The sequence below is a fragment of the Lithobates pipiens genome, unplaced genomic scaffold (assembly GCF_037356315.1).
Source record: "Lithobates pipiens isolate NorthernLeopardFrog02 unplaced genomic scaffold, aLitPip1_a1.2 Scaffold_27, whole genome shotgun sequence".
Lineage (NCBI taxonomy): Eukaryota > Metazoa > Chordata > Amphibia > Anura > Ranidae > Lithobates > Lithobates pipiens.
The window spans coordinates 87,116,005-87,142,377 of NW_027507788.1; the positions used below are offsets into that span (position 1 = coordinate 87,116,005).

A 26,373-nucleotide genomic window follows, 5' to 3' on the forward strand; every position below is an offset into this window, starting at 1 on the left:
ATCCCTCCTAAGGTAGAGGGAGTGCGTAGAACAGAGGATTTCAAGCGGGGTTTACGTCCTGCCCATATGAACGAGTCTAAAGTACGCTGTAGTTTAGCTAGGTCTGCTGAGAGAATCGGAAGCGGGAGGGTCCGAAAGAAATAAAGAACATGTGGAAGGAGAAACATTTTGGTTAGGGCTATCCTACCAGCCCATGAAGCTTTTAAGGAGGTCATATTCGAGGATAAATTGTTCAGTTTCGTGAATAAGGAGGCAAGGTTATTTCGTAATAATCCAGAGGAGGGAGAGACCAGTTGAATGCCTAGATATTGCAAAGAGGAACCGGGGGCCCAGGAGAAGGGCGATATTTTAGCAATTTCTGCTTTGAGCGCTGGCGAGATCTCTATGCCAAGCATGGCTGATTTCGAGTGGTTTAATTTGTATAGGGATGCTTCACTAAAATTTTGTAGAACTTCAGTCAGGGTAGGTAGGGATTTCACTGGGTCAGAGACAGCTATGATGACATCGTCCGCATAGAGACCTATCTTGTGACAGGTGTCTTTCACAGTGATACCAGAGATATGGGGGTGCGCGCGGATGGACTGTGCCAGAGGCTCCATGACTAGAGCAAAAATCAATGGTGAGAGTGGGCAGCCCTGGCGAGTACCGTTAGTGATTCTAAAGGGATTCGAGAGAATGCCTGAAGTGCGGACTCTCGCAGTAGGCGAGGTATATAGACCTAGAATAGCTCGTAAGAATTCGCCCTCTATGCCAAATTTCTTGAGAACTGCCTCGAGATAACCCCAATGGACTCTGTCGAACGCCTTCTAGTGATATCAACAGAGAAGGCGTTCGACTGTGCCCTGCCCAGTGGATAAGATCTACAAACCTGCGGGTGCCATCTGAGGCTTGTCGGCGGGGAATAAAGCCCACCTGGTCCGGGTGTATGAGGGAAGTCATGTGTTGTGAAAGTCGGGTGGCAAGAAGTTTGGCATACATCTTCAGATCGGTGTTAAGTAGCGAAATAGGGCGGTAGTTAGCTGGGTCATACGAGGCCTTCCCTGGTTTATGTATAGTGGAGATGGTTGCTTCTAGGGATTCCGAGGGGATCTCCCCTGTGGCCAGCATGTGATTAAAGGAGCTGCATAAATGCGGGGTCAGTACATCTATGAATGTCTTATAATATTCGTTTCCAAAACCGTCTGGACCCAGGGCTTTATGTAGGGGGAGACTTTTAATTGCATTTTTAATTTCCAGCTGTGAGAAAGGTAAGGCTAGGTCAGCAGCTTGAGAAGGGGACAGGGAGGGGAGGGCAACGTTGGAGAGAAATGTCTGGATAGTTGCCTCAGTGGGCTGCGTCTCAGTTGTGGAGTCTTAAGTTATACAGTTGTTGATAAAATGCGCCGAAGCAGTTGGCTATGTCTTTGGGATTAGTCAATCTGTTGCCTTTAGAATCTATTAGGTGGGAGATTGTGGATTGGGCAGTCCTGTGTTTGTATTGTTGGGCCAGAGCTTTCCCTGATTTGTTACCTTGAGAGTACCAGGTTAGCTTAAGTTTTCGGAGATAGAATTCATGTTTATTCTGAAGATAGGTACTCAATTCTGACCTCAGTTTACTGAGTTCTGCGTGCGTAGAGGCAGAGGGCGAGTTCATATTACTCTTCTCTAGAGACTTTATCTTATCTAGGTAAGTGTTAAGGGTCGCTGAGCGCTTTTTCTTCTCCTGAGCCCCTAGCCGCAATAGAATTCCCAGAAGAACCGCTTTATGAGCGTTCCAGCACGTGGTGGGCTTGGGGACAGAGTGTTGATTTAAAGCGAAATAATCTTCTATGGCAGTCTTGACTTGTTCCCTAACGTCCTTGGTGCTGATCAAGTTGGATTCAGACGCCAAATTGTAAATGGGGTGGTAGGAGGGGAGAGATTGAGAACCATAGAGATGGGGGCATGATCAGACCACGATATCACGCCAATTTTAGTGGACGCAACTGCTTGCAGTAGCACTTTGGATGTCAGGAACAGGTCAATCCTGGAATATGACCTCTGAGCAGTAGAATAGAACGTATAGTCTCTCTCAGTACCATGTTGACACCTCCAAGGGTCATAAAATTCTTCCAGATGCAGAAAGGAGGAGAGGGTGGAGGACCTTCTCCTTTGGGGAGATGAGGAGTCAAGTGCGTGATCTGGTACCGCATTGAAGTCTCCGCATAAAATGATTTGATCTTTCGGGTAGTGTTGCATTTTGGCGAGAATGGACTTAAGAAAGGGCTTTAGGTGAGTGTTGGGAGCATAGATGTTCACAATTACCAAGGGTTTGTTATTGAAAGAGGCGGATAGGATCAAGAACCTCCCTTCGGGGTCTTGCTCTACATTGGAAACTGAGCGCCACAGTAGAGCGAACTGCAATCAGAACACCTCTAACTTTTTTATCAGTGCGGGAATGAAAGATATGGGGGTAGCGTTTGTTGGTACATTGTGGGGGGTTCCGGGAGGATAGATGGGTCTCCTGTATGCATAAGATATCAGATCGGGAAGTCGCTGCTTCCCTCCATAAGAGGGAGCGCTTGAAAGGACTATTTAGTCCCTTAACATTAAGGGACGTGATTGTAAGGGACATTAGTTGCTAAGGTCAGTTGTCTAAATGGTACTGAGATTGACGGACCTTTACAGAAAAACAAAGTACAAACACTAACTCTGTGTACAGAGAATGAACACAACAACCGTTGATTTTAAGTCGAGATAATCAAGTAATATAACAGTAACTCAAGAGAAAAGAAAAAGAAGAACAAGAACCAAATTGCAATATATCAAACAAACAGTATTGAAGTTTCTATATCGATGACCGGAAGATATAGAGGCGTAAACCAAGGATCCAAATGGTTCCCGAAGGAACAGAAAGTGGCTGGGGGTAAGTTGCGATGGTAAATTGGGAGAGAGAGTAATGCCGTGTGCGTGGCACACAGTGGCAGTTCGGCGTGGGGGGGTTCAAAAGAAAAAAAAAAAGCAGTCATCCACTTTAACCTGGTAAGTCAAGCGCCTGGTAAGAAGGGGGGGTTGCCCAGGGGGGCGGCCCCCCAATTTTTGGAGGTTCAGGATTTAGGTTTCGTAGCCCATCTAGAAGGGATCTTTGCAGATCTAGTATTCAGAGGCGGAGCCGGGAGTACATGAGGGGCAATGCCCCAGTTATGTAGCTGTTTGAATCCGTCTTTGGGGGTCAGAAATGCGACTTGTTGTTGCTGGTAGTTTACAAGAAGCTTGGTGGGAAATCCCCATTTGTATGCGATTTTGTGTTATATGAGTATCGCAGTAATTTGGGAGAAGGCCTTGCGTGCCTGTGAGGTAGCGGCTGAGATATCATTATATAGTTGAATCTTAGCAAAGGGATCAGGGAGGTTGCGTATGGTTCTTGCGGCCCTCATAATCTGCTCCTTGGTGTTAAAGAAGTGTATCCTAGCCAGGATATCTCTGGGTATTGAGTCAGGCAGGTGCTGTGGTTTATGGATTCTATGTGCTCTGTCAATAAGGAGATCCTGCGGCGTGAGGGCCGGTATGAGCTTGTGAAACAGCTGGTGCAAGTAAGGGACAATATCGGGGGGTGACACCGTTTCTGGGACTCCCCGGATCTTGATATTGTTCCGCCTCGAGCGGTCCTCGAGGTCTGCGACTTTAAGACACAGTTGGCGGATAGCTGCGGTATGTTCATCTTGAATGTCAACCACAGTGTTATGGGAGCTAGTAGCGGCAGAGAGATGGTGCTCAATATGATCTATGCGGTCTTCCATTTCATCCACTCTGTCCAGCAAATGGTTAATGGAGGATCTGAGCTCTTTCTGCATGTCTGCTTGTAATGAGAGTAACATGGCTTTCAGTGTATGCCCAGAAGCAGGGCTGTCTGAGGTATTGTAGGCAGCTAGTGAGGAGTCAGAGTCACTGAAGGCTGCTGAGGGACTACAAGTGCCAGCGCCATGTTGTTTCTTAACTAGGGGAGGCTTAGAGGGAGAGTGTGCAGGGGAGATTGCTGCTCTCTTACCTCTATCAGCCGGTGACATGGCGGGCGAACGCTGCTGTTCTCCAGACTCTTCCATGTCAGAGAGGTGATCCTCTATGGATGCGGGGGCCGCCGAGGCCGCGGGCGTCTGCTGAGATGTGAGGCCTTCATCCCGGTCGGCGCCATCTTGGGCCTGCACGCCGGGCGGCTTCATATAGAAATCCGTCAGTTTCCTCGCTCCGTGAGCGGCGGTTCTGCCTCGGGTCATGTCCCCGGTGGTGCGGGGTGATCCCTGGAGCTCCGTGGGATGGATTGCGGTGTCGGATGGCGCTGGATGCTGAACGATGCTGTGTGGATGTGTGGAGCTCAGCACTTATGCGGCCATTCCGGTCAGCGGCCAAGCCACGCCCTCACCGCCAGGTTTTTATAGCGCTAGGTACCCCCATATACTACCCAATAATGGTTTTAACCCCCTGATTGCCCCTAGTTAACCCTTTTACCAGCGATCACCGTATAAGTGTCACTGGTGACGCTGGTTAGCCAGTTAGTTATTTAGGTTCCCCGTCAGGTTTTTATATAGCGCCAGGGACCCCCATATACTACCTAATAAAAATTTGAACCCTCTGATTGCTAGAGGTCGACCGATATGGGTTTTTCTCTGGCCGATGCCGATATTTCGAAATCATGGTGGCCGATAGCCGATATATGATGCCGATTTTTTTGGGCCGATATGTTAGGCCGATTTTATTTTATTTATTTATTTTTTTCCTTTATTTTTTTATTTTTATTTTTTTAATCCCCCTTGATCTAACACACCTTTCCCACTGGGGCGTTTTTCAGGCGCTTTTGGGCTAAAAATAGCGCCTCTAAAGTGCCTGCAAAATGGCTCCTCTGCAGTCTGTGTGAAAGACAGAGTGCTTTCACACTGAGGCGATGCGCTGGCAGGATCTTAAAAAAAAGTCCTGCAAGCAGCACGTTTGGAGTGGTGTATACCGTTCTTCCACCACTCCTGCCCATTGATATGAATGGGCACCACTGCCGAAGCGCATGCAATGCGATTTGGCAGCAGTGCTTCATGGGCGCATTTAACCTCTTCCTTGGCCGCTAGCTGGGTTTTATGTGCCCCACTAGCAGCCAAATAGCACCGCTAAAATAATGGTAAAGAGCCGCTAAAACTTGCGTTTTACCATCAACGCCTGCCTGCTCCAGTGTGAAAGCGGCCTTCATAAGTGATACAGAAAATGTCTTACATTTAGTGCCCGTTCACACTACCGCGACTTGTCAGGCGACTTAGCCGCCTGACAAGTCGCGCTCCGTTCTGTACTATGGAATCGTTCTAATAGGAGCGACTCAAGTCGCTCCGACTTAGAAAAAGGTTCCTGTACTATTTTTGGGGCGACTTCAGGCGACTTGCATTGACTTCTATACAGAAGTCATTTTGCAAGTCGGTGCTGAAGTCGTGTGCAGGTCGCGTCTGTGAGTCGCGCTGCAAGTTGCGTCGCCCCTGTGTGAACGGCCACTTAAACATTTATTAAACAAAACAAACCTCCAATCAGTTTACTTGTATGTATGATTTAGATAAAAAAAAAAAAAAAACCTATGTATTAAATAAAAACAGGTAGTCAAAACTTTTGGACGAAAAAAAAAAAAAAAAATGGGCTAACTTTACTGTTTTTATTTTATTTTTAAATAGTGTATTTTTTTCCCAAAAAAATGCATTTGAAAGACCTCTGTGCAAATGCCGTGTGACATAAAATATTGCAACAACCGCTATTTTATTCCCTAGGATCTCTGCTAAAAAAATATATATAATTTTTGGGGGGTCTAAGTGATTTTCTGGCAGAAAATACAGGATTTTTACTTGTAAGCAACAAGTGTCAGAAAAGATTTAGTCTTTAAATGGTTAAACTGAGAACTTCTACACACTGAGACTACTTCATTCATTGAAGTGTAAACATTGTATCATTTAGTTCTTTTCTTGGCAGGCTGCCCAGAGAGGAGGAAAGTGTTGCTATGAGGACTCAGGCAACTCACACTGACTTCTTACAGAAGTCATTTCAAAGTCCCGCTGTAGAATCGGCTTTTTATCAGAACAATCGGCCGATGCCGATTTAAAAAACGGCAAATATCGGCCGATATATCGGTCGACCTCTACTGATTGCCCCTAGTTAACCCTTTTACCAGTGATCCCCGTATAAGTGTTAAGGGTGACTCTGGTTAGTTAGTTTGCTTTTTATAGCATCAGGGCACCCACCATTTATTACCCAATAAAGGTTTAACCCCCTGATCACCCGGCGGGTGATATCAATTAGGTTTTAGGGTCAGGGTCTGCGTCGCCCCAGGCAGTGCTAGGTTAGTGCCAGTACCGCTAACACCCACGCACAAAGCATACACCTCCTGTAGTGGTATAGAATCTGAACAGATCAATATCTGATCTGATCAGATCTATACTAGCGTCCCCAGCAGTTTAGGGTTCCAAAAAAACGCATTGTTAGCGGGATCAGCCCAGATACCTGCTAGCACCTGCGTTTTGCCCCTCCGCCCAGCCCACCCAAGTGCAGTATCGATCGATCACTGTCACTTACAAAACACTAAACACGTAACTGCAGCGTTCGCAGAGTCAGGCCTGATCCCTGCGATCGCTAACAGTTTTTTTTGGTAGCGTTTTATATTTAAATACGGAAGGCAGTGCTTGGTTTTCGGGGTCCCGTACGTGACTAGGCTCCCAAAAAGTCCCCCACATGTGGTATCCTCGTACTCGGGAGAAGCAGCAGAATTTATTTTGGGGTGTAATTTGACTTATGCCCATAGCATGTGTGAGCAATATATCATTTAGTGACAACTTTGTGCAAAAAAAATAAAATTTTTTATATTCCTGCAACTTGTGGCAAAATATAAAATATTCCATGGACTCAACATGCCTCTCAATAAATAGCTTGGGGTGTCTACTTTCCAAAATGGGGTCATTTGGGGGGGTTTTGTGCTATTTTGGAATTTTATGGCCTTCGAAACTGATAGGTAGTGAGGAGTGAAATCAAAAATTTGCACCCTAATGCCGCATACACACGTAGCCGTCTATCCGACGGACTTAGTCTGGTGGACTTCCCGCCAGACTGCTGGCGGACTTTCCGAACAGGCTACTTGCCCACACACGGCACTTTTTCAGCGGACTAATACGGCGTACTAAGTCCGCCGTACTATCCGCCCTACTGAACGGACTCGCCCGCGCACGCAGAGGAAAGTCCGCTCATTTCGAGCGCGTCTCCAGGTAGGCGGGGCCCGCAAAGGAGACGTCGCTGGCCACGCCACCTGGTATGGACTTAAAGGGCAACCCCAACGCCGAAAAAAATCGGCGTGGGGGTTCCCCCCAGGTCCACATCAGACCCTTGTCCGAGCACGCTACCCGGCCGGCCAGAAAAGGGGGGACGAGCGAGCGCCCCCCCTCCTGAGCCGTACCAGGCCACGTGCCCTCAACATGGGGGGTCACCATGTGACATCAACCCATGTGACATCAACCGATGACCCCGCCCCTTGTCCCTATATAAGTGGCCGCGCAGTGCGTCCCTGGCATTGCGGCCGGAGAGAGCGTCGAGTCAACAGAAAAGAAGAAGAAAAAGAAGAACGGAAGGCGACGGCGACAGAAGACCGGACCACCGCCTGTAAAAGAGCTATAAGAAGACCCCCGAAGTCGGAAGAAGAGGCCGCGGCGACGAAGAAGAATGCCATGCTCCTCCGCTAGCAAAAGAGCTACAAGAAGATAGCGGAGGAGTCCAGCGAGAAGACCCCCGAAGACGGAAGACCCCCGGAGCTGTGCAATAAACTATTTTATCTTGTGTGTTGTGTTTTTTTTGTACTTTATTTTACAGGTGAATGGGTAGGGGTAAATTGTACCCCATACTCATTCACATAGGGTGGGGGGGCCAGTATCCGGGGGCCCCCTTATTAAAGGGGGCTCCCGGATTCCAATAAGCCCCTCGCCCGCAGACCCCGACAACCAACGGCCAGGGTTGTCGGGAAGAGGCCCTTGTCCTCAACATGGGGACAAGGTGCTTTGGGGTACGGCTCAGGAGGGGGGGGGGGGCGCTCGCTCGTCCCCCCTTTCCTGGCCGGCCGGGTAGCGTGCTCGGACAAGGGTCTGATGTGGACCTGGGGGGGGGGACCCCCCCGCCGATTTTTGTCGCCGTTGGGGTTCCCCTTTAAGTTCATACCAGGTGGCGGGGCCAGCGACGTCTCCTTCGCGGGCCCCGCCTACCTGGAGACCCGCTCGAAATGAGCGGACTTTTCTCCGGGCGGGAAGTCCGCTCATTTCAAAAGTACGGCGGACTGGCGCACACAGGGCCGGATTGTCCGCCAAAATGAGAGTCTGGCGGGAAGATTGGAGTGCAAAACTACTTTCTAAGTCCGCCGTACTTTCGGGTCAAAAAAGTATGCCGGAGGCTACACACGGGGGGATTGTCCGGCGGACTTGAGTTTGCCGGACTTTTCCACCCGCTTGTTTGATCGTGTGTACGCGGCATTAGAAACCCTGAAGGCAGTGATTGGTTTTCGGGGTGCCGTACGCAGCTAGACTCCCAAAAAGTCCCACATATGTGGTATCCCCGTACTCAGGAGAAGCAGCAGAATATATTTTGGGGTGCAATTCCACATATAACTATGGCATGTGTGAGAAATATATCATTTAGTGACAACTTTTTGTAAACTTTTTTTTTGTGTGTCATTATTCAATCACTTGGGACAAAAAAAAAAAAAAAATATTCAATGGACTCAACATGCCCCTCAGAAATTTCCTTGGGGTGTCTACTTTCCAAAATGGGGTCATTTGGGGGGTTTGTACTGCCCTGCCATTTTAGCACCTCAAGAAACGAGATAGGCAGTCATAAATTAAAAGCTGTGTAAATTCCAGAAAATGTACTCTAGTTTGTAGACGCTATAACTTTTGCGCAAACCAATAAATATACGCTTATTGACATTTTTTTTTACTAAAGACATGTGGCTGAATAAATTTTGCCCTAAATGTATGACTAAAATTGAGTTTATTCGATTTTTCTCATAACAAAAAGTAGAAAATATCATTTTTTCTCAAAATTTTCGGTCTTTTTCCATTTATATCGCAAAAAATTAAAATCGCAGAGGCAATCAAATACCATCAAAAGAAAGCTCTATTTGTGGGAAGAAAAGGACACACATTGTACGTTTGGGTACAACATTGCATGACCGCGCAATTACCAGTTAAAGCAGTGCAGTGCGAAATTGTAAAAAGACCTCTGGTCCTTAGGCTGAAAATTGGTCCGGGGCTAAAGTGGTTAAGAGGTAATCCCCAATCAGGTATGAGGTATTAGTCAGGTATTAAAGTCAGGTATTGCTGCATTTTTCTATTTGTTTTTTTTATGTTTATACCCAATAATAAACCAACATTTTCCACAATTTGACACTAAGCATAAAGACATATAAAATTGTATGTTAAGAATCAGGTACGTGACTAAGACCCCTTTCACACTGGGTCGTTTTGCAGGCGCTACAGAGCTAAAAATAGCGCCTGCAAACCGACCTGAAACAGCCGCTGCTGTCTCTCCAATGTGAAAGCTCCGAGGGCTTTCACACTGGATCGGTGTGCTGGCAGGGCGGTCAAAAAAGTCCTGCTAGCAGCATCTTTGGAGTGGTGTACGCAGTGACGCCACCACGCTCTACGAGGGGAGGACGGGCTTTTTTGAATGCCGGCAGGCTTTTTGTGATTTAATCTCGATGCCGTTTTAAAGGCTACTTTACGTAAGTGCAATTGCTTATAATACAATAAAATATTTGAATGGTTTTACGCTATGGAGGCATCTTTTTCTTTCTGGGGCTAATGCTGGTGACATACCCGATTGCTGACAGTGGAAGTTTTTGTTTTGGGATGCTGCCATACACTGGCGACAGTAGATCAGTGACGCAAGGATAATGATACGGATGATTTATTATTAAGACTACAACCTGTTATGGATAAGTTACCATTAAGGCTACTATTTAATCTGCATCTGGTAAGCGCATCTTAATCTCGGTGACGGGCACTGGTTTGCAGTTTTGTGTGGATTCACCGTGGTGTCTTGATAAGAACTTACATATTGGACTCTATTTTCCAGCCTTGGCTCTCTGCAAGCTGTTTTTCTGTTATATACTATTTACATATTTTTTTAATTGTCCTTTTTGCTCAATTAATTTGTGTGATATTAACGTTATTTACATAATCGGCAACAAATATTCATTTTGTGTGTGTGCCATTAATTCCTTAGAGATATTTTTTATTACTAAATAGGACTAGATGCGCAGCTTTCCAAATCTTCCTACAATTTACTCTAGTGTGTGTATCCCACTCAGAGCTGCGGCCTTTATTTTATTTTATATACATTTTTTAGTTTAATTGTTATAACTTTTTTTTTATTAATTTCGTTTTTCCCTGAGCGCAGTTTATTTTTTATTTGTTATGTGTATACAGCACTCCTTCACCGCTCCTGCCCATTGAAATAAATGGGGCATCGCGGCTATACTGCTGGCAAAGCGCCTCTGCAGAGGTGATTTTTAACCCTTCCTCGGCCGCTAGCGGGGCGGTTTTACCCCCACTAGCGGCCGAGGAAGGGTTAAAAACCACCTCTGCAGAGGCGCTTTGCCAGCGGTATAGTCACGCTGCCCCATTGATTATATAGCACTACAAATCCTGCGGTAAAGCGCTGATGCTCCTCCCACCCCAGTGTGAAAGGGGCCTAACAGAGGTGGAGGTTTAAACTAGGACCCTGCTCCTTGGAAAACCATAGAGCCTAAATATCCTCTCCATTACCTGGAGCAAATGTGAAAATAGATTGCTTATCTGCATGGGGGAAGGTAAATACTGTGTCTGTTTGGAGGTAGTTTTAGACAGTTGGAGGATTTTAGTTACAGGAGCTATAGGGGTGGGCAACTTAACTGCAGGAAAGTTAAAGGGGTTGGGAAAGTCAAGTCTGGACCAGTAGGTGTGCTGGAAGTTCAGGGACCCTGGCTTTATCTTTTACCAGGACCCTGGTATATCAAGCTACTCCACTGTCAAGAACCTTTGATTCCTAGTAGGAACAGCAAATTTACACACAACTCAAAAACCCAACCTCCCCCCCATTATACCCTTGAAGAGACGGCTCCAAACCTTCTAAGGGGCAGTTTACTATCCTTCAGATTGGAGCGGAAAAGTTCCAGATGTCAGTGGGAATAAGTAATACTCCATCTTTGGTGTCAGTGGGAGGAATAGTGCCCCCTTGTTGGTGTCATTGGGAGGAATTGTGCCCCATCTTTGCGGTCACGGTGAGGAATTCTGTTCCATCATTGGTGTCAGTGAGGGGGGAATTATTCCCCATTGCTAGCATAAGTGGATGAAAACACTGGCCCAAGGACTGGATAAAAGCAAGCAAAGGGCTGTATCAGGCCCCAGGGCACAGTTTGGAAACCACTGGCCTAGAACAAATGATGGAAGAACTCACAGCAACTAATTAGAATCTACTTTTCAGACTTCCAACCCTGTTAGAAATGATGAGAAAGACTTCTTATTTCATTGGGAAACCAAGATGGAAAAACTTGATTAGCCACTAAAAGTATCAACATTCTTTTTTTTTTTCTACAGTATCGCATTTTCACACTTTCTGGAAACCACAAGCATTGAACCACATTATACCTAAACTCACCTCATCAACTTCCCTGCGGCTGATATCAAAAGTGACGTTGAAGAGGGTCTTCAGGATTTCCATCACCCTCTCAGTCTCCTCTTTGCCAAGTGGTGAAGCAAGATGATCTGTAACTACCTCATAGATATCAGACCACTTTAGGGCAAGGGTGCTTTCTAGAGCATCAGTGAGGAGACTAACACCCCTCAACTCCCGGGCCAGCTGTCTTCTGACGTCTACCCTTAGTGCCGTGAGGAGGAAAAGGAGGCGTAGATCAAAAAATTTGCTTTCATGAGACAACCTGGTCTCGTTGTAGAGCTTGAGACGGCGAGCTAGGCCACACACCAGCCGCAGCTCCTTGGCCACTTCCTGAGCCTCAATGCTATTATAGACAATGTTACACAGTGCCTTCAAAGCTTCCACAACGCTCTCACTGTCCGGCATACGAGGCACCTCTGTCTCATCAGAGTAGTCCAACCCTGCATACTGGGCCAGGACCTGCATTGCTGAGCGGCTGGTGAAGGGAGACAATCCATACTTGTCTCGTGAAAGAATTCGGATAGTTTCCAGACAGACAACTTGACAAGATGGCTGAAGATCCCGTTCCAGGAACTTGATGACCAATTCTCCAAGTTTCTAGACAAAAGCAAAAGTAACGTTAGCAAAGCAGGAATAAAACCAAAATCATACATCCTCCTTAAAATTCAAATTTCATTAGTAATTTCCTTATTGTGAGAAAATTAAGGAATCTTATGGGTTGCCTGTGACAGCACCAATTTCTGTGCTGTGCCTGCTCTTAAACCAAAATACGACCAAAAGCACAAGTCCTTCCAAAATCAGTTTTTTAAATAAACAGATGCTTTAGGATCCAAAATGAGTTGTGTCTATTTTGAAGGAAAATTTGTCTCATCTCCAGTGATAAATATGCTGCAGACCTGTACGAAGTCTTCTTTAGCTAAACTGCCAAAAATTTTGGGACTGACTGGGTAACCAAAACCTGCATAGGTGAGAAGTTTTATGTGACTTAAGGCTTTTATAATAAAAAAAATAGTCTCCCGATATCTGCACCTTTATGTAGCACTAGGACACACTTATCTCACCTGTCGCAGTTTAAACTCTGAATCATCAGAGCAATCGGAGTCATAGTCCGAGTCTGACTTGGGGGCCCAGTCTCTGAATTTCTTTTGCCTAAACTACAGGTATGAAAAGGAAAAGAAAATGAAGAGGGATCACCATAAAACAAAGCAGACCCCATATTTATACACCTGAGAGAACTACATACACTATACCTACTGCCTAAGCAAGAGATATATTTGGAACCTAAACTGGAGGTGATTGCAAAGCAATTTGCACTGCACTATAAAGAAGCAGGGAAAGCCAAGCTTATAATCAGAAATCAATTTTCAAAAATCCATGGGTTCCTGCACACATTATTACACTCAGCACAGACGTTTGAAATCTGGATTTTCCGCATCTACCTGTTGGAACACTGGACTCTAAAATATTAGGGATATGCTGTTTGTTGTTTAGCAACAGTTTATTTTTAGGGAACAAAATGTTCAAACTATAACTAGTCCAATGTTAAGGGATTAAAGGATAGTTTTGGTTTAAGGGATTGGGTTGAGGATTTAGGACTATGGAAAAGGCAAGGGATGACAGTAAGGGGTAAGGATGAGATATTGAGATAAAAGGGTAAGGATGAGATAAAAAAACAAAACAGTTTTTTTTGGATAACACATGGAAGGGTCACATCGTGTGTCAAGATGTTACTGCCTCCAATTTACTGGTGACCACAGTCACAGAGATGAGAAGGGAGGGGAAATCCAATGATTTAGGGCCGGTTCACACTGCAGACGAGGCGAGGCGACTCCGACTTGCCTCGCCGCGACCTGCCGCGGCCTCAGCGGCGACTTGCAAATGACTTCTGTATAGAAGTCAATGCAAGTCGCCCCGAGGTCGCCCAAAAGTAGTACAGGAACCTTTTTTCTGAGTCGGAGCGACTCGAGTCGCTCCTCTCAGAACGGTTCCATTGTACAGAACGGGGGCGACTTGCGAGAGCGAGGCGAGGCGAGTCGTGTCGCCTCGCATCGCCCGCTGTGTGAACCGGCCCTTAAGCCCCGTACACACGATCCAAAAATCGTACGGGAAATACTGCTTTCGAAGCGATCGTACGACAATCGGATCGTTAGTACAGAGCTTTCGAGAGCCGATTCGAACAGTTCATCCGATATTATTCTATCGGACGTGCACGGAAATGTTATTCGTACGATGCCAGATCGTACGATTTTCGTGTAATCAGTACAGCTATCGTTCGAAAATGCAATACAAATGCATTACAACACATGACATCACTTCCGAATTTTTTTTCTGTCGTGCGGGAATTTTCGTGACTTTAGTAAACTCATCAGATTCGATCTGAGAATAGCATGCAATAAAAAACGGACGATCATTCGTCCGATAATCTCATCGTGTGTATGGGGCATTAGAGTTGTCAGCACAGATGAGTGAAAAACCTCCAGTTGGGGACAACTGGTCTAAGCACTCTCCAAGATGAAAATTCTGTTCACTTTGGAGAGATTTCCTCTAGTTTCCTTTTGAATAGATTAATAGTTTCCTTTAAAAGCTTTGGGGTAACAGATTTAATTTCAGGCTTTCTAGTAGAATTATTGCCACAAGTGTCAGTGTCAATTGTTTTTGCTTAAATTTGAATCCCAGTGACAACCATTGCAATTGAGTGGATCCCGAGGAGATACAGACAGCAATAAAAAGAAACTAACAGGGGTTTAAACCCCCTCCCTACTACACCCATTTGTATATTTTCAATCAGAAAGAACATTTGTAGTCCTAAAGGTAACTGAAAAAATGAAAAATAAATTATGTGCGCGAATTGTAGATCTAAAACCTTGCCCTTCATGAAATCATCACAGGCAGAGATCTGATGCCTATGCTTATAGTGGAGGCCTCAATAGCAGAGATATGATGCCAAGGCTCATAGTGGAGGCCTCAGTGGCAAAGATTTGATGCTTATGACAGCAGTAAGGATCTGTCAGGCTGACATCTGAAATCTAGGTGCATGGTGTGATTCTCCAAGACAGAAATTGGATGTCTAGCCTAGGCCCATAGTTGGATTGCCCAATGTGGATATCTAGTGCCTAGACTCATAATGGAAGTCTCCCAGGCAGAGATCTAAAGTCAAAAGGTCTATAGTGGGAGTCTCCCAGACTAAAACCCACAATGGAAGGGATACATTGGGTGTATCCCAGCCAGAGATCTGGTGTCTAGGCCCACAATGGAAAAAACTTACAGGCAGATATTTGAGGCCTAGTCCAAATTGGAATACTCAAGAGAAAAAGATCCGAGGCCTGTGCTCATTGTTGGAGCCATCAAGGCAGAGATCTGAGGCTTAGGTTCCATGTGATAGTTTTCAAAAAAGAATTGCCAACGCAATGTGGTTGAACTGGATGGACTTGTGTCTTTTTTCAACCTGACAAACTATGTAGCAATGTTTTTATTTCTGGGCAACTTCCCAAAAAAAAAAAAAACACAGGCGGCTAACAAGTTTAACTGATACACCATCATTAGAATGGTGAACAAAATGTTTGCACAAAATATAACTGGATAAATAATATATATTTATAGTAAAGTTGATCGGGGGAATGTCCTAATGCCTCTTGGGGAGTCAGTAAGAATTTGCTTTTACGCACTTTAGCAAACTGGATCATGCTTTATTTTTTATTTTTTTGTCCTTCCTCTGAATCAACTGTGGGTATAAGATTGTGTAGATTTCGATTTGTGTGTGCGCTTTGGTATTTTTTGTTCCTGTGGGTTGAACTGGATGTACTTGTGTCTTTTTCAATCAGATTAATGCAAGAATACCAGCCTGGCCAAATTGATTGTACTGTATATTATTTAAGAATTGCACTGCTAACATTTAGGTATGATAGCATTCATACACAAAGTAATTATGTGTTGCAGCAGCAAACCTCCAGAGGTTTAGAATCACATGCTAGAATCTTAACACCACGGGGAGCCATTCACTGTGTGGATGTTTCTACCAAATAAATAATAAAGCCTGATACATATCACCATGTGACATGAGATATGTGAAAAGCTGAGATTCCAAAAGCAAAAAAAAATAAAAATCTTTTTTTAATGGACACGGATTTGTTCTCTGACTTTATAGATAAACAAAGTACACAGGCAGCTTGTAAACAGTGCATGTTCAAGCCATTTTGTAAAGTGTATATTTAGCCAACACAACAAGCTTCTCACCTTCCCCAATCTCTCTCTCTCTCTCGAGCACATACCATTCCAATGTTTTTTGCACAATAGCACTTTTTGCCATTTAAAGTGGGACTAGTGTTGCTCCCTATATACCACCGGACACTTATATCTGTGTTACAAAGCACTTGGATGCACATGAGCACTTTATTATTAATTTATTTATTGTTTTATTTTTATTTTTATTTTATTTTTGTGCCATATAATGTTGTGCCATATTTTCTCCACTTGATTATGACTCTTCACTGTGTTTCATGTTATATCTAATGCCTTGTAAATTATTTTGAAACCTTCTCCTGACTGATACCTTTTTAACAAGGAGATCCCTCTGATGCTCTGGAAGCTCTCTGCAGAACCATGGCTTTTGCTGTAGGATGCGACAAATGCCGCGTACACACATCCGGACTTTCTGGCAGACTAGGTCCGACGGAATCAGTCCGCCAGACAATCAGATCGTGTGTAAGCTAATCCGATCGTTTTTTGTTAAAAAAATCCAACGTACCTAGAAATAGAACATGTTTCAAATCTGTACAACGGACTCAATTCCTATCGGGAAAACCATTCATCTGTATGCTGGTCCGATGGACCAAATACGACGCAAGGGAAACTATTAGCTACTGGCTATTGAACTTCTTTTTAGTCCTGTCTTACGTCATCACATTCAAAACGAATGGACTTTCGACGAGACTTAGTTCGTTCGTGTGTGGCCAAGTCTGTTCGTTCGGAAAGTCCGTCGGAGCTCCGCCGAAAGTCCGTCGGGAAGACCGTAGGACCTAGTCTGCCGGAGAGTCCGGTTGTATGTATACGGCATAAGAAAATGTCAGGAAAGCTCTACTAGAACAGCTGAACTTCATTTGGGGTTAATCAGAGGCACTTTAACCACTTGCCGACCAGCTGCCACAGTTAAACTGTAGCAGGTTGACTCGGCTGCACAAATTGCCGTAGGTGTACGTCGAGCTCATACAAAGTTAAAAGTGCCCCGCTACTGGCTGAAAAGCACCGCTAAAACTAAGCTAAGGAGTCACTCATTTAGAACAAGTAAGCATAAATTACGTCAGAAATCCTAACCATATATGTTTTGGCAATTCCAAAGGGCACTGCTGCTCAAAGCCTGAAATTTGCTCATTTCTGTGGTTTTAGGTGCTGCCAACTAGAGCTTGTCAATGCTCCCCACATAGAGTGAACAAACAAGTTGGCCACCCTCCAGAGTAACGACTTGTTAGTTCATCAACAGCCAGGCAACCAGCTTTACAGAAGGAGAGGTCAGTAATGGCAGCCTACATATTCTTTCAGTACGTTTTCTTTAACGTGAACACAAACCATTTTACATTTTGAAAACTGAACAGCCTGACTGATACACCAAAAGGCGACTGGTAGGTTTTTAACTAGATAACCCTCTGGGGAGTATCATTGTCCTATCCTTAGTGGCTGGTAAAGAACTCTCAGCAGATGGTGGGTGCACTGGGTGGAATTAGGGGTGCACCGAATGGGTATTTTGGTGCCGAAACCGATACCGAAAATGAAAAATACACTAGGCCGAAAACCGAAACCGATACCGAAACAGCACCAATACCGAAAATGACTGTTTTTAAAAAATATTTTCATACAGCAGATGGTCAGAGACTGCAGGCATGGTCCAGGAGACGGTCAGAGACTGCAGGCATGGTCCAGGAGACGGTCAGAGACTGCAGGCATGGTCCAGGAGACGGTCAGAGACTGCAGGCATGGTCCAGGAGACGGTCAGAGACTGCAGGCATGGTCCAGGAGACGGTCAGAGACTGCAGGCATGGTCCAGGAGACGGTCAGACTGCAGGCATGGTCCAGGAGACGGTCAGAGACTGCAGGCATGGTCCAGGAGACGGTCAGAGACTGCAGGCATGGTACAGGACTGCATGGTGTGAACTACAGCCATTGGAATACATGGAAAACACTGTGCATGTATTTTTATCAGGCAGGCTGCATCTGAGGGGAACTGGTGAGGCTGCTTTGATCTCCTGTACCATGCCTGCAGTCTCTGACCATCTCCTGTACCATGCCTGCAGTCTCTGACCATCTCCTGTACCATGCCTGCAGTCTCTGACCACCTCCTGTACCATGTCCCCAGTCTCTGACCACCTCCTGTACCATGTCCCCAGTCTCTGACCACCTCCTGTACCATGTCCCCAGTCTCTGACCACCTCCTGTACCATGTCCCCAGTCTCTGACCACCTCCTGTACCATGTCCCCAGTCTCTGACCACCTCCTGTACCATGTCCCCAGTCTCTGACCACCTCCTGTATAAAAATATTTTTTAAAAACATTCATTTTCGGTATCGGTTTTGGTTTTTGGCCTAGTGTATTTTTCATTTTCGGTATTGGTTTCGGCACCAAAAAACCCATTCGGTGCATCCCTAACACATATACATATAAATAATTTTTATTATGTGTGTAACCCGTCGCATCATTATGACCTACGTTCCTCAGGGAATAAAGAGAAGAAAGACAAAGCTAAAAAATAAATGACATTTTCTTAGCAGCAGCCTGAGCTTTTGGCTTTGACTTAGTTAAAATCTTCATCTGATGCACACCTCGTGTTCCCAGAGGTTTACAAAGTCAACCTGTTGAATCTCTGGGATGTAAGTGATGGAGCAGCTTTGTGATCACCAAGGACTTGCCACAAACAACCCTGTCCTTACATAACACTATGATGTATCGGAGCACTCAAAAAAACTGTGCAAAAGTGCTCTATCATATCCAATGCATCTTAAATTTTTCTTAACCTGAAATGACATTCCCAAATGAATGGCAAAAGCCAGCAGCTTAATTTTCTAATTGCCAAATCATGCAGCGTGTAATCAAAGTAAAGTAATGTGTTCATTTTTGTTTTGGTTTCCTTCAGAATCCGGGAAATAATTTTTCAATTTAGCTTTTGGATTATGTCAATTATATGTACTAAGCTGGCACTAGGCAGCTGATAATTGAAGTCAGGCTTGGTGTGGGAGCGCCTGTGTCTAATGAAAGGAAAGTGGAGGTGGGTTTGCTGGAGGTAATACAGTTCACATCCCCATGAAGCCATGTTTCCTAGGACATGGAGGTGGAACCTTGCCTGCAGATTTGCAGGTTCCCTTCTATGTTAAATACCCATAAAAAGAGCACTAGTGGTTGGGTCACAACAGTATACGCATACTCTTTTATAGTATACTTTACAAATCTTTTGAATTATAAGCAAAACAATGTCTATACATCTATTCAACTTTTTCTTCGGCCGTTTGTCTAGAGCTGTCCTATCATTTGGTATAGGTCTTTACATTTTAGTTATGCTAAATGGTCAGTAAACACTTGTCGAACGACAAACGTACCCATACGTCACTAGACTTCAAGTGGTTAAACCGGAATGATGTCTGCAGTCTTTTTTTTCATTTTATAGAGGTGGTGGTCAGCTTTCTTGTAAAAGCAATCCCAGCAGCTAACTAGACCCTGGATTGTCTTTACAAACAGCAGGAGGGGATGTTCCCCCTCACCACTACCACCACCTTCTGTGGCTTTCTTGGGCTCTCCAGTCCCACTGTCGGCTGATCAGAGAGCTGAACGAAGAACAGATTGGCTTTGTTCGGCACTCGGCTATGGTAACCTTCCAGTTTAACTATAACCCGAAAAATTTGTGTATATACTGGTAATAAAATTGCAAACCAGCAGCCAACACAGCTCTAGACAAAAAGCATTAAAATACCAAACAAAAAATTGTGCAGCGCTATTCTGCAATAATAAAAACCATAAATGTAGAAATATCGAAAGGTATACAGCATATGTAATTTAAATCATATACCGTGTATAAACCAAAAATGTCAATATTAATGTGTGGTAATTAATCCATAACCATTTCCCTATGTGTAAGTCCCTTTATAGTCCAATAAAAGAGAGTCCAATGGGTAAATGTAGAAGCACCACTTTTACGTGAACTCCTGGAAAGTAAAAGAAACACCACCAACAACATGAAAAATGGAGGAGGCTTACTGGAACAAATGGACTTAGCTGGGCTTATGCCCTCCAAGTCTCAAGGCTTTTGCTCTCCCATTGCTTTAGTTGTCCAGAGTGAAAGGAAAGCCCTATGAGTCACTGACTGGCCCAGCACTGTCAAATGGACGAGTCACAGGGCTCTCCAATACCTGGAAGTACCTTTTATTCCCTTTCGGCCCCATGGTGCTGAAAGAGGCCAAAGAAGGGCAAGTATATCCTGAGTTATACACAGAGGATTTAAAAAACAAGAAACAAAAGTAACTGTTTCCATTAGTCTTCCAGGACAAACCATGAGATATAGGCAACTTCTTCAACAGGAACAGGAACAGGAAATGCATCACCAAGTACACTTTAAAAGGAAGTCCTCTACTGTTTTAAACAGGAACTGACGAACGAAACCTGAACAAAACATCATAAAACAAGGGAATTTGGCTGTCCTAGGAGACTCATGGAAACAGTTACCTGCAAGTCTAACTGATGGTTTTCCCAAATCATCTTCCAGGACAGTCCCTAGAGATGATAAGAACTTACTAGACCAGGGAGGGTCGTTAAAAGCCCAAAGGCCTTTATCACCCTCGGGATTACCATAAATTTCATAGATATGGTGGACCCAGTTATACTAAATTCTCAATAGAGAGACCCTGGGCAATTAAGGACAATGATGAATGCCCCTGTGTGGCAAAATAAACAGGGTAATTGAACAATGTAGACTTGACAGATAAATGGAAAAAGACTATCCCCAACAGACCCTACATGGAATAACTAGTTCTGAACTTATGGTGGAGATATAAAACCACCACCTTATGTAGAATATAAGCACATAAGGATCTGCTACAAAAGCATATGAATGTGACAAAGCCCAATAACCAGCTATACACAACAACTGCGTAAGATGGGAATAGAAGGTTCTGTGAGACAGGTGGAAATTAAACTTCTGCCAGCTGAGTTTTGTTAGCACAGACTGCAGACTGTACCGTGTGTAGGAAGGCAAGGATGAGCTCTCGAATTTGGGTGCTGCAGCAACAACCAGATGGATACTGGTTCAAGTCACAGTGATTTGCCAGCACACCATGGAACAACATAAATAGCGTCCAAATGGATAATTTATTGCATGATCACAACACAAGGAGAGTGCAACGTTTCGGAGTCACGCAGGACCCCTTCGTCGGGCATGTGATGACATGCCTGACGAAGGGGTCCTGCGTGACTCGCAAACATTGCGCTCTCCTTGTGTTGTGATCATGCAATAAATGATCTGTTTGGATGCTATTTATGTCGTTCCATGGTGTGCTGGCAAATATTTTCACTAGGAAGGCAAGCCAAACACCTGTGAGGCAGCCACACCCAGGTAACAGATAGTAGAAAAATAAATTTTAATTAATGTGATCTGTTTCCTTTCTTATAGGGCTTGTAAACCCTCCCGGTTTGTTTTTCACCTTAATGCATTAAGGTGAAAAACAAACAGTTTGTGCTGCAGCACCCCCCCCCCTTTTATCTAAGCCCGATCATTCTAGCGATGAGGACAAGCACAGCAGCTCCAGTCCTCATTGGATAGCAGCAGGAGCCATTGTCTCCCGCTGCAGTCAATCAAATCCAGTGACACAAGAGTCAGAGAGCTGGGCCGAGTCCTGCTGTCTGTCAATGGACGCAGCAGCAGGACTCAGAAGCATGCCCACACGAGTGCCCCCATGGCACTCGAGAAGAGCCAGGAGCGCGCAAAGGGGGACCCCAGAAAAGGAGGATCAGGGCCACTCTGTGAAAAACCCTTGCACAGAGCAGGCAAGTATAAAAAGTTTGTTATTAAAAAACAACAAAAAAAAAAAAAAAAAAAACAACAAAGCTTTACAATCACTTTAAACAAATGCTAGCATGCAAACAGAATGGTGACTAGCATAACTAGCATGCAGAAACAGACACTTTCCCCTGAATGTCCAGCCTACTACATAGTCCTAAGGAGGACATACACATCTTCTAGGGACAATAACCAGAAAGGATCATCCTCCCCTTAGAGGATAATTTCCTTTTGCTGGACCTACTACATGAGAAGGAGTAGTGGGGTCAATAAATAAACCACAAGATCCACCTTCTGAGGAACCCCTACAGCCAAGAGCACAGGAGTAGGGGATCTTGGCATTGGTCAGGTTGGGAAGGTGCCTCATATTTACGTCCAACTCCCCATCAGAAGCCCTTCCAGCTGGGGAGTGGGCATCCATCCCATGTCCGGATTAGGCCAGGGAAAGAAAGGGGGGTGCATCTATGCCAAACTGCTTTAGGCCCCTCCTGCACAGTGGTCAATTGGGAGAGCCTAACAGTGCCCTGTCACATTAATCCCAACACTCAGAGGCCCCAGGTGACATTACAGGCTAGGTGAAAACCTAGGAGCAAATAAACAAAAGTGAAAGTAGGTAGGTACAACAACCTCCATCTTACCTGTGTCCTGTTGGTGCCAAGGGCAATTGTAATCGGCCTACGCTGTAGTCTGCATTGAAGAATCCAAAATGCAGTATTAGCTCCTCCACCTGTAGCATCCTGACAGCCCATGTTTGAAGGAAATGCTATCAAAAGGCACCAGTCAGCCCTTCCCCTGTGCAGACTTTTTAACCAGAGCCTCCGGTGCCTGGAAATGACTTTTCGCACAGACAGGCCACGAATCCAACACAGCTACTGTGCGAGTCCCCACCACCACTCATGCTGCCTGTGCCAGTCCCTGTCAAGGGGGTATGCCGCTCCCAGATATGGCCTTCCCTAGGTACAGGAGAAAGGGAACCAAGCTACTTTTTTCCCATAGTGAGGATAGGACCTGGAGGGCAATCTTGCAGAAAATCCTACTATCTGCTCCCAGTGGAGCCAAGTAGGTAAAAGGTGTGGGTGGAATAAAAGGATATAAAAAAAAAACAAAAAAAAACAAACAAACAGAGGCCTCCCTCACCCGGGGGAAACAAAAAACTGACCAGTTCAGAAGAGGGACTTCCTTTTAAAATGTACTTGGTGATGAGTTTCCTCTTACTGTTAGAGGAGGTGCCTCTCTCTCATGGTCTGTCCCGGAAGATGATCTGAGAAAAACTGTTGTTACAATAAATCTGTACTGAAAGGAAGGTGAAGGCTGCAATCGCCGATAGTTTTCTGAAATTGCTAGTTGCCTGGATGTCTCAGAATTCAATACTTTGGGGTTAATTTACTAAAGGCAAATCGGCTGTGCACTTTGCAATAGTTGCTCCGTAGTAAATGAGCAAAAGCTCTGCTGACTTCCATCATCCAACCATGTGCAAGCTAAAATGCTGCATTTTTCATTTTCCTTGCATGCGATTGGGTATTCTTTGCAAACTGAAGCTTTACCTCATTCACTAAAGCTTTGAAGTGACTACACTACAGTCCATTTGCCATAGTAAATCAACCCTTTTGAATCATTGTGCTGGGACAGGCATACGGACCAGGAAAGTTGGAGGGAGTTGGCGCTCCTAATCTGCATATCTGTTCAGCTCAGTGCCCAGGAAAGCACTGAACCCACTGTTTAAGCCAGGCAACTAGCACTTCAAGAAGGGGTCTGCAAAGGAGGCCACCATAAGTCCCCAGAAGAGGCTTCCTTTAACATTTCAAAGCAAGCAGAAATAATTTAATATGGACATTTCCTGCTGCCTAGAGGTTAACAAGGTACTCGATTATATTACCAACCCAGTAGGGGGGGCGGTGGAAGGCAGGACAAAAGGTTCAGCTTCCTAGACAACGTCTTGGTTTGTGTAACAGGTTTGCTCCAGTTTTTCTTAGGAAGTGCACGACTCTTGGCAGCCATATTTTATTCACTTTGCAGCAGTCACAGGTCATAATTTCTATGCATTTCAGTGGACAGACGTTCATGTTTGATCTGTTCACAAGATCTGATTTAGCAAATAGGATAGTTCAGATATAGATGGAATGTTGATGTTCAAGTAAAAGCGGTGGAGCGGGTGTAGAAATATCACTGGAAGATGCTGCACCAGCCTTTAGTGCAAGTGGGAACAATATGGATGGAGGCAAGCAAACCTACATGATGATTTGATCCACTCAAAGTGGTCACTGGCAGTCGTGTGCGGCCAACAGATATGATATAATCACCCAATTCCATGAAATAACATAGATTAGACAACCATCATCTCTTGACTATGGGTTGCTTTATACAGCTTAACGCTACAGTAAAAGTCTCAGCATAGCACTAAGGAAGGTTGCAAATCTACATCTACAGACTTCATGGCTTTTCATTACCTCTTCCAGTTCCTGGCGCTGCAAGTCAATGAGTAGAAAACCATGTGCAGTGAGAGGACAGTTTAGACAGTTTTAATAGGGAATTTTAAAGATTTAAACGACAGAAAGGGACATATACATATTGTGTGAAACTGTAGGAGTTTAAGTATTTTACACTTTTTCTACTTACAAATGATGAAGTGGAAACCTTATACTTGACTAAATGGAACAAGAAACTTATTCTAGAGTAAACATACAAAAGATCACACAGCAGTCATGAACATACATGGTGGATTGATGGCTGGAAGAAACCATAGTTTTGTCAAGGAATGATATTATAATTGAAATGAAAGTGTTAATACCATAGGTACCCCAGTATGGGAAGTTGACTATTAAGACAACAAGCAATGTGCAGAGCACAGTGGACAAGAGCAACCAGAATCTGTTGCTCATTTGCTCTTGATGGACTGAAATCTTATCAGCTGCATTGGGCTTTGTCAATTTGTACCCTCTTTATAAGATCTTTAAGAACATCTGGTCTGCCATTGCTGGCTTCCTTTTGAAAATGGTGAGGCTGCTTTTTGCATTAGGCAACACAAACAGCTTCAGTAGTAACTCCAGACATTTAAAATGTTGCTGCCTTATGCGGGGTCAAGTACCAACCTGATGTATGACACTTCTCTTTCTTATTTACATTTAAACTGAGGAAAGTAGCTATTGCTATACTCCGAATAATGATGCTGGACCCAAGGGTCTCAGCTACAGCAAAGTTAGAGTTGTGTGCAGCAGCTTTGCCTGCCCCTCCTCTTGCCAAGTTATGGAAGGCTTTGTATTTTGTGAACCATTTACATAATACCAAGTACGGCATTTTAAAAAGGCAGGGGGGGGGGGCAGTCATGCAACAGCTGCATCTCTTCTGTCAGAACGCTGCTGTGATAGTTGTACTCTCTGCCCTCAATAAAAATATAAATGGTAAATAAAATACATAAGTCCATGACGTGACATACACCTAGTTGGATTTTACCCCTTGTAAGCCAGGAGCTTTTTAAAACTGCTGCAATTTCTGGCATTCTACAGTAATGTGCATTTAAAATGTTGAATTTCCCCTCACTGTCCCTCTCAGTGACAAAGGTCACTGTTACATAGAGGGGGCAAATCTCTCCAAGACAACAATAAAAACTTTACAGAAGGTCTAACCTACTCTATCAAAACATAAAATAAAAATAAAAACGTTTTGCGTACAAGTCCATATTAACTCAGGAAGTCTAACATGATTAGTGGCGGCACAGTGGTGTAGTGGTTAGCACTCTCACCTAGCAGTAAAAAGGGTCGCTGGTTCGTATCCCAACCATGACACTACCTGCCTGGAGTTTGCATGTTCTTCCTGTGCCTGCGTGGGTTTCCTCCGGGTACTCAGGTTTCCTCCCACAATCCAAAGACATGCAGGTAGGTTAATTGGCTTCTGTTCAAAAATTGGCCCTAGTATATGAATGGGACCTTGGATTGTGGGCTCCTTGAGGGTAGGGACCGATGTGAGTGTGTAATCTACAGGGATAGGGACAATTGTAGACACTCACTCAGGTTGAACTGGATGGACTAGTGTCTTTATTCAACCTTACTAACTATGTAACTATGATGTTTTGAATCCTGATGAAGTGATCAATATCCAATACACACACACACACACACACACTATACTCACTTTACGTTGCTCTCTTTGCTCTGCATTGAAGAAGAAACACTGGGAATTCTGCAAGAGAACATAATTCAATATTAATCCAAGATTTATTTGAGATTAAGCTGTCCAGAATTTAAAAAATCCTCTTAAGTAAATATACATGTGCATGGACATATATTACTCGCTTCTAAAACACATTTCGGTTGCTTTCCTCAAGCTTTTCCCTTCCATGATACAAAAACAGGCCAACTGTCTTTCCCTGAATCAGACCCTAGTATGTGAACCAGTGCGCATTAAAATGTTGCAGAATTGTGTTATCATTCAGAAACAGGGACTGAAGGGACTGGGACAATGCTACAGAACATGCTGGCACTACCAAAGTAGTATTTGGTAAAGTAGAATTCCAGTCACAAACCCAACTACTCAAGACCTCTTCTGACTAATGCCGCGTACACACGATCAGAGTTTTCTTCAGAAAAATCTTGGATGGTTTTTCCGACGGAATTCCGCTCATGCTTGGCTTGCATACACACGGTCACACAAAAGTTCTCTGAACTTTTGACTGTCATGAACGC

General features: G+C 44.5%; 1 protein-coding gene and 1 long non-coding RNA gene across 5 annotated transcripts in view; both read right to left on the reverse strand.

The window, feature by feature from the left end:
• LOC143933963 (uncharacterized) overlaps positions 1–26,373 on the reverse strand; it is a 286,424-nt gene that overhangs the window by 52,144 nt on the left and 207,907 nt on the right. The gene's annotated exons all lie outside the window — the stretch shown is intronic.
• Positions 1–26,373, reverse strand: part of RIC8A (RIC8 guanine nucleotide exchange factor A) — a 116,374-nt gene that overhangs the window by 52,144 nt on the left and 37,857 nt on the right. For 2 of the 4 annotated variants that reach the window (XM_077457171.1, XM_077457172.1), the window contains exons 2-5: positions 25,823–25,870; positions 24,142–24,159; positions 12,726–12,818; positions 11,647–12,261 (exon numbers count right to left, since the gene is read on the reverse strand). In XM_077457171.1, the coding sequence (XP_077313297.1) occupies positions 11,647–12,261; positions 12,726–12,818; positions 24,142–24,159; positions 25,823–25,870 (774 nt within the window). The remainder of the gene's footprint in view (positions 1–11,646; positions 12,262–12,725; positions 12,819–24,141; positions 24,160–25,822; positions 25,871–26,373) is intronic. The other 2 variants (XM_077457173.1, XM_077457174.1) reach the window with 2 other exon arrangements.